The sequence below is a fragment of the Drosophila biarmipes genome, chromosome X (assembly GCF_025231255.1).
Source record: "Drosophila biarmipes strain raj3 chromosome X, RU_DBia_V1.1, whole genome shotgun sequence".
NCBI lineage: Eukaryota > Metazoa > Arthropoda > Insecta > Diptera > Drosophilidae > Drosophila > Drosophila biarmipes.
Window position 1 is genome coordinate 8,195,201 of NC_066611.1, and position 8,997 is coordinate 8,204,197.

Consider the following 8,997-nt stretch of genomic DNA (forward strand, 5'->3'; position numbering starts at 1 on the left):
ATCTTAATTTTCAAAGGTTTGTTTTGATATTGTGACAGCCCTGTACTTGTCTTGCCTTCAAACTTCCCTATAAAGGGTATTCACTGGTGGTAGCATCATCATTATTTTCGTGTCGCCTCTGCAATTGTCATTTGCTGGGTAATTTACAACTATAAAGTACGAAAGCCGCACATGCATAAATCAACTTGGCCGCAATAAAGTATAAATTAAGGCTTAAAATAATGGAAAGCCGCAAAAGTGGACAGTCGACTGCCGAAAGCCGAAACAGAAGAAGTAACATCGCAGAAAATGGCAATTATTTTATTTTATTTAATTTATGAATGACATAAAGTTTAATTTGAATGTTATGTCTGTCGCTCGAAACCGAAACAGACGCGTGACCAAAATGTTAGTTGGGTACACCTCCAATAATATATATAACCATAAATACATCTCTCCCTGAGTCAGTCCCTCGAAGGGAATTGTCAACTGCGAATTGGAAATTTCTGCCACACACATTTTGTGTGTGTGGTTTATGGCGATTGTTAGCTGTCCGCGGAATCGCTGTTAATTCGCAATTAAAATGCGCAACCTGTCGGCGGCGGACCAAATGTCAGGCTCTGACATTTTCCACGGCCCATCGTCGGAGTCGAATTCGAGAATCGTGGCCTATCAATAATACCGGCGAGACTTCAAAGGCCGCCCGATGATCGACGGACGAGACCCTCGAGAAGTTGGCAGCTCTGACAGATATTCCGCATACCGAAAATCGCTATGTAAAGACTATTCAATAAGCACTAACCGGGCAATGGGTGAACAACTGAACTGATTGTGCATTGGATTTCATTTAAATACATTTAGGAAATTCGAATAAATCAATTTTATCAAAAATATGAAAATAGTTCCGTAAAAAGGAAGTGATTATCCCAAGAACCCTTCTGGTAATGAATCTTTTGGGAGATATAGGAAGGTTATTCTTAAGTAACTCCCCAAAATTCAAAAAAATAAAACTCAAAGACTTAAATACATTTGGAGAATAAAAATAAATAAATATTATCGAAAATATAGACATTATAATATCAAAAGGAAGTGATTATCCCAAGAACCCTTCAGGTAATGATTCTTTAATGAATTAAAAGAAGGTATTTCTTACATCGCAAAGATCATTCCTTGGTTTATGGGTGAATTTTAGCTAATTCTGCATTGAATTAAATTAAAATACAATTGGAGAATTAAAATAAATAAATATTATCAAAAATATAATAATAATATTATATTTAAAAGAAGTGATGCTCCCAAGAACCCCTCAGGTAATGATTCTTTAGGGAATTAAAAGAAGGTATTTCTTACAACGCAAAGATCTTTCCTTGGTTGATGGGTGAATAAAACTAAAATACATTTGGAAAATTCAAATGAATAAATACTATCAAAAAGATAATAATTATAATATCAAAAGGAGGTGTAATCACTCTTCCCAAGAACCCTTCAGGTAATGATTCTTTAGGGAATTAAAAGAAGGTATTTTTTACACCGCAAAGATTGTTACTTGATTTTCGTATTTCACTTACATCCACTTAGTAACTTCCCAAAATACCAACAAATTATTACAAAAGTGAGTTAGTATTAATTTTTTAAGAACTAAGTTTGGAGACAGGTATATTTTACACTCCATTACCTGCAATAAAGTACCTCCCCAAATCAACAGTGCATTCTTTCATTGAAAAACTTACGTTTTATTGACTAAACTCACAAGAAGAAGGCAAAACATAGAATAAATAATTTAGGACCGTCGGGGAAATATTCCGCCAGGCCGGCTGTCTCAGTTTCGTTGGACTTACGTCTAATTTAGCTAATTTTGCTCTGCGCTTTGCTGTCAGCAAATGGGCCAATAAAAAAAAACGTACTTATCTAGATGGTAGCTTTTGTGCGTTCTGCGACGATGACGATCTAAATGGATAACACTAAGTATGCTCTAATTATAGGAAACTCTGTAAGCGGCGTATACTTTTCGAAAGCACCTAAACTTAAGTTACGATCTAGCGCAATATCAAATAGTATTTGGGTTACAATTTCACTGCTCTCTCCCCTTTCTCCGAGTCCCTTCCCCCACAATCACCTCAGTGGTCTCTCCGATCCTTTGTCTTTAGATCTTACAAAAAAAAATGCGGTGAAAAACAAAAGGGCGATACAAAAAAGTAAGACCCAGTGGCGGTTCTGCCCCCCGCAGCTACCAACAATCCCAGTGGGTCCGAGTGGTGCCCCCCTACAGCTCCTCCAGGCAGCGGACGTTGGTCAACATGATCCGGGTGAGCCGCCAGACCTGCTTGGCGGCGTTCTCCAGGGCGCCCGGCGACTTGCCCTTGAACAGATCCATGTTGGGCAGGAAGTAGTGCGGACAGCGGCGGCACTGCAGGCAGGATATCAGCTGCAGGAAGATCCCGTTGATGCGGTCCGCGATGCAGTTCTCCTCCCACTCCATCTCGCGCGGGTGCTTCTCGCACTCGTAGAGCAGCAGGGTCTTCAGGTGGTACGAGGTCACCGGGTTGCCGGGCAGGTCCAGGTGCCGGTCGCGCAGGGTCTTCAGGATGCTCAGGCAGCGGCGTCGACTGGCTCCTGGAATGGGGGAAGGAATGGTATGGTGTCATCATAATGATCTCTTTTGATGGTATGTTATAAGTAACTACAGGCTATCATATAATACATTGCTACCATTTTTGTAAAACCAAAAACCCTTTAAAATTCTTAAAGATCCTTAAAATGATGTAAAGTTCCTGAAGATCCCTACATTAATATTAAAGTAAAAGTAGATTTTATATGATAATGTCTTCACAACCTTACAGATACCCTCTATTGTCTGTATTATACAGATGTATATTGGTAACACTCCATATTTCTGATGATACTGATACTAGACAGATGAAAGGTATACCCTTACAAAAATGAAATAACTCAGAGTAATGTTAATGAAATAGTAAAAAATAAAACCTAAAAAATTAGAATAATGATTCCTCTACAATAATATAAAATCTATAAAAATTCTGTAAAATAATATACTTTATTTTGGTCAGGGCTGTAGTACTAGATAGATAAAAGGTGTACCCTTACAAAAATGAAATGTCTCGGAGTTATGATAATGAAATAGTTAAAAACAATATCTAAAAAGTACAATAAGAATGATTATTCTAAATAATAATATAATATATTTTAGTCAGGACTGTAGTACTAGATAGATAAAAGGTGTACCCTTACAAAAATTGAATAACTCAGAGCTATATTAATAAAATAGTTCAAAATAGCTCCTAAAAACTTACAATCCCAATGATTCTTCTAAATATAATTATTACAGACTATACTAAACCTATATTATTGATTGGCCTAGTGGGTAGCCCTTTCTGGTAAGGATTGCAAGGTGGTTTTCGTAGCTCTAGAGATTGCCATAGACTCCATGCATCATTATGTCCACCCGATGCTATCGATACTTTTGAGGCGAAATGATTTTGACAGAGCTATAGTTCGATCGTTCTTTGTCAGATAGGCCTGCCAACTGATCGATGGCTTTGGTCATTAGAACTCCCTCTATCTCGAGTGCATCAGTCTATTTATTTCGCCAAGTGTTTTGCCTACTTCAGAGAGCTTTCAGTGCCTTGAAATGACTCATGTCACTCGAACTGATATCAAATAAATGTATTTAGACCTTACAGATATGCAAAATGTTATTAAAACTAACTCGACTTGAAGATAAGCCACATAAACCGGACAGTGATTGAATAATAAACTGTAAAGCTATAATAAACACACTTCAGAGTCACTTTAAGCCGAGATAAGAGTTCGATTATAGTGAGGATCTTGGAAGTGTAAGGTTTATGGGGAAAAGGAAAATAGTAATGTGACTTCTATTGGATATTATCAGCTTATAAATGTAGTTTATAACTTGTAACTTTAAGTTAACCAATGCAAATCAAAAGTAATGTATAAAAGTAAGCTATGTAAAACAAGAAGTAGCAGATAGACCTGGCCCATAAACCTCTTCCTGTTGCAGGCCCTCGACTTTGATTGATCAACCATAGATTTCGGAGCCACTGGTGCTTTGGCTTCCACTGCTCCTCGAGGTGTGTGTATGGGCGAACCGATTCCCAGTTTATTATGGCCCCAGTGCGCTGGAGCACATAAATCATGGCTACGCTGGCACGGTGTCAGGCGGGCTAATCTCGGCTCCGGGTGCGATAATCACGTCTACGGCTTTTTCCCGTCCCGGAGCTTCTGGCTCCGGGCTCCGCCTCGCACCGCGGCTAATCAATACTGATCGATATTGCCACAATATTGGCACTCGACTCGCCCGGCCGCCGGGGGGCGAGAAAATCGCTTCGAAAATCGGGCAAAACCATTGCGATTCGGGGCCTCCCCTCACATCGAGTGGCTTATAGGCACGATCCGTATCTGCCAGATATCGATATGCTAGAGAGTCTGCTGCGCTGGGGAGCATTAAATTAAATGACAAACACGCGGGCCCACCAGCCGGATCAGTATCGATCAGAGATCGTTGTCGCGGGGCCTTAGAATCGATTTCGATTCGGGTTCGGGGCATCTTTCCCTGGCTTATGGCTTGAGTTTCGTTGGTTTTCTGGGCTTTGCTTGGGCTCTTGGCTCTCAGCTCGCAGCTCGCAGCTTTTTGCTCCCCCGAACCCAATCTTTTTACCTCTTTCGTATTGCTTTTCTTCTGCCCTACTCCATGTGTCATCTCATGCTCGGGCCCGCTGTTGTTTTATTTATTTGTTGACTTTATCTAATCGCCGAGATTTAAAATATTTATAAAATCGTTTAGAAATTTATTTATGGCCCGGCCATTGGCATTGTTCATGTGGAAACCCGTTTCCCCCGGCTGCGTGGCTCCGTGGCTCCGTGGCCCGTAGTCCGACCAACTAACCGTCTAACTGCCTTGGGACTGCGACTACCGAGACTGCGCTTATCTCTCGGGGATCAGCAGATTTGTGTGCGTTGTCGCGCTGCGTCCAAGAAGGTGTAGAAAAAACACAAGAAAACCCGAGAAAACCGAGAAACCCAAGACCTGGGAGCCGAGGAGCTGGAGACCGGGCTAGGACTCCCCCCGGTCGAACACCAGATTTATGATCGCAGCCAAGCGGGCGACGTTGGCTCGTATCTCATATCATATCTGGGCCCGATAATCGGATGTCTCGTTGGGCAGTCGTCGACTCATTGAGTGGCTCCCCACCAATCGCCAGCCATCTTATCGGCCTGCCTAATTGAAGCTGCAGTGCAATTTGCCCCACCTATGCAGATTCCACGATGGATAGATTTTTAGTGATCCCAACGATCGCAAGTCTTTCTCGCACATCGAGGCCAGGGCCTTTAAAAGCCATGCCCATTTTAACTTCTAAGATCTCGTCTCATATTATAAAGTATCTTTTAAGAGCAGTCTTCCAACTCTTGAGCTACTCATAAAGGATCGCTTATAATAGATTAACAGATATACTACATATTAATTGACTTCTAAGACATCTTTCGTTTGTATTTTTAGGTATAGAGATATAGATAGTTGATATAGGGGTTAAGTCCACTATAAATATATAATAGAGTCATAGAAAGTTAGTTGATAACAGATATACCATATCATACTTTTAAAACTTCTCTCGTTTACATTTATATTCGAAATTTAGAGTTTCTGTAGAGTTATATAAGAGAGTTACTGGTAGTTCACAAAAAATTCTATGGATCTATCACATAGTCCAATAAGTGAAATCCCTAATCGCTGCATATCAGAAATCAGTGAGTCTTTGGTGTATGAGAAATCCCTTCTATGAGTTCCCTGAGTTCCATACCCCGAACTGGAGTCCCCCTCCCCCAACTGCTTTCTTTCCGATCTGGCGGAAAGATCTACCCGTCCGACGCTTAATTTACAACCAATTACGGGCGTATCAAGACGAAGTCGCTGATTTGATGGGAATAAATCAATTCAGTATAAGTGTGTCACTGATTACTGATTGGGGGACACTGGGAGCACTACGAGACGGTGCCCGAAATACGGTAGCCACTCACGGGGCACTGAGAAAAATAGTGGTTCGATATGGGGCCTTCCAGGTTCTCAAGTGGTCTGGTTCTAGTTCCATAGGTTTACTTTCTAAGATGAGGGGTTCTTAATAAACGATACTTTGTTTCTATATATAAACCTCTTTTTTGGGAAATTATGTATGTTAAGACTATACATTGTTGTAAGAAGAAAAGCTCAGGGAATGGTTCGAAGAAAAATTTTATAATTCTACTTGTTATATTTATAAAACTATAAATTCTTTTAAGAAGAAAAGCTCAGGGAATGGTTCGAAGGAAAGTTTTATAATTCCATTAATGATTTCGGTACTCCTCATTTTAGATGTTCGGGAAGCATGACATTCTAACATATGAGTTCAGAATAAGATATATAAGGTCATATAAGAACATATAATAGTTCTAGAAGAAATGAACTGGGAGTACTATATAATGTTAGTTGAGAACTTATGATATATTAAACCATATAATAACATATAATTATTATAGTTGTAGAAGAAATGATGACTGTACAACTTCAGAGCTGGGTTATTATATCATGTTAGATGAGAACTTATGATATATTAGATCACATAAGAACATATAATTATTATAGTTGTAGAAGAAGTGATGACTATATAACTTCAGAACTGGGTGTACTATATCATGTTTGATAGGAACTTATGATATAAGAACATATAACATATAACATATAAGAACATATATCTTGTAGAAGAAGTGATGACTGTATAACTTCAGAACTGGGTGTACTATATCATGTTAGATGAGAACTTATGATGTATCAGATCATATAAGAACATATAATTATTATAGTTGTAGAAGAAGTGATGACTATATAACTTCAGAACTGGGTGTACTATATCATGTTAGACGAGAACTTATGATGTATTAGATCATATAAGAACATATAATAGTTCTATAGTTTTAGATGAAATGATGAATGTATAACTTCAGAACTGGGTGTACTATATCATGTTAGATGAGAACTTATGATATAAGAACATATAATTATTACAGTTGTAGCAGAAGTGATGACTATATAACTTCAGAACTGGGTGTACTATATCATGTTTGATAGGAACTTATACCAAAAACGTATCTGAAAGGGATCTCAAGAGTGTTACCCCAAACCTCCTTATGAGCACACACCACCCAGATGGGAAAGCCCGACGGCAACTCACCTTGCAGCAGCCGGTTCTCGGCGTCGGTGAAGCTGAGCACCCAGGCGTCGCCCTCCATGGCGGAGTTCTTGCCCTGCAGGGCGATGCACTCCTTGGAGAGCATGTCGAAGCCCTCCGTCTTGACCTCGGCCACGATGTTGGGGTGCGGCCAGGGGATGCCCGGCAGCGGCCAGTGCGAGGCGGACCGGGGCCAGAGGCCGGCGCACTTGAAGGCGGGCGTGATCTGGACTATGATGCGCTCCCGGATGCGCAGCTTCACCTCCGTGGTGTCGGCGATCATCTTGACAATGTCCCGGTAGGCGCACTTGTCGCACGCCTGGGCCACCAGGGTCTGGAACCGCGAGCGGATCTTCCGCGCCGACAGGTAGCCACTGGCCGTGATGAACTCCACCCACAGCGACATGGACCGCTTCCGGCCGTCGCTCAGCTTCAGCACGGCGCACCCGGGCAGTGTGCCGTCGTCCACAAAGTTGAGCACACCCATTTGGTTCAGATAGATGATGATCTCGAACTCCGTGGGCGATATCACCTCCAGGCCCTCGAAGCGGCCGTTGTAGTCGTTGAGGGAGGAGATGAAGCGCGGCTCCTGCACCTCCACCTCCTTGAGCACGTCCTGGACGATGCGGCACACCTCCTGGATCTGCTTGTGGATCTGCGCCTTGCGCACCTGCACGCGGTCCGCGCAGTACTTGTTCATCTGGTAGACCATCTTGGACTGGGCCGCAATCATGTCCGACGGCACCAGCATTCTCCACGCGGCGGGGCTCCTCTGGCGGCGCCCGAAAGTCCTTAGTCCCTGCGGCCGGCGGCACTGGCAAGCTCACTCATTACCTAGGAGGCACACATGCAGTCGGGCACACACAAAAAACAACAAGCAACACAACGGCACGGCGATTCTTATTCGCAATTCTTCTGCGATTCTTGGCGACTCTGCGTTGACGATTCTTCGAATTTCGATTCTGCGATACTGACTCTTCGATTGTGACTCCTCGCCACTGACTCTCAAGCCCCCCTTTTCTTTCGTACTGATTCTTGAGTTCGGATTCTTCGGCTCTGGCTCTCTGCGGCTGCCCAATTCTCCGCTCTCTGCGCCCGCGACTTCTCGCGCCGTCAACTGAACTTTGACTGATTTCGAATGGCGGGCGCACCGCAAGAAAAGTGCCGCTGCCGCTGCCGCTGCCGGCGGCGCTGCCGCGGCTAGCGCCTCTGCCCGCATGGGCTCCCCTTTTCGCGTGCGAGCGAGACAGCCCTAGCAGCTCGCTCTTCGCAAGCGCGCCCACTCTCTCTCTCTCTCGCGCGCTCTCGTGCGCCCCAACATGGCTGTGCCACTCTCTGTGCGGGGCTGCCTTGTGACTATAATTACAAAAACAAACAAAACACTAAGTTGTGTTTAACAAACATAAAAGAGAGCTTGGGCTGCAGTTTACTCTCTAGTTGTAGCCCGTAGATAAAGCCGGCTTCCCAGCCACCCTTGGCTAGCTCCGCCCCCTTCGGCACTCTCTCGCACTCACACACTGGCAGCCAGGCATTGCCTCTCACACAGATACTCACCCATACGCCGGCGCTCTCCCGCGTTGTTTGTTTTTGGCTCTGGGGGTTGTTGTTGCTGTTGTGGTGGGTGGAAACGGCGGGCCGAATGAGTTATTCGAAGCTTGTCGAGGGCTTTCGAGGGGTGTGGGGGCACCTCCAGTTAGCCCAATGTTCCAGACAGTCCAGGGCACATAAATTGAGTTAGGTGAGGGTGCCATAAATATTGATTTGTTTGTTTCCAGTTTGG

At 43.2% G+C, this 8,997-nt stretch overlaps 1 protein-coding gene across 1 annotated transcript; it reads right to left on the bottom strand.

Moving 5' to 3' along the window:
• Positions 1-1,688: 1,688 nt before the first annotated feature.
• LOC108036341 (protein mab-21) lies at positions 1,689-8,334 on the bottom strand. The gene is made up of 2 exons (XM_017112401.3): positions 7,221-8,334; positions 1,689-2,592 (listed from the first exon to the last, which is right to left on the bottom strand). Exons 1-2 carry the CDS (start codon positions 7,966-7,968, stop codon positions 2,243-2,245), a joined length of 1,098 nt encoding a protein of 365 aa, XP_016967890.1. The 5' UTR covers positions 7,969-8,334; the 3' UTR covers positions 1,689-2,242.
• Positions 8,335-8,997: the final 663 nt, after the last annotated feature.

Excerpts from the sequence above, each read along its gene's own strand:
- LOC108036341 (XM_017112401.3), bottom strand. The coding sequence starts at position 7,968 with ATGCTGGTGCCGTCGGACATGATTGCGGCCCAGTCCAAGATGGTCTAC. Across the intron at positions 2,593-7,220 it reads CGAGAACCGGCTGCTGCAAG|GAGCCAGTCGACGCCGCTGC; the intron begins GTGAGTTGCCGT and ends CCCCCATTCCAG.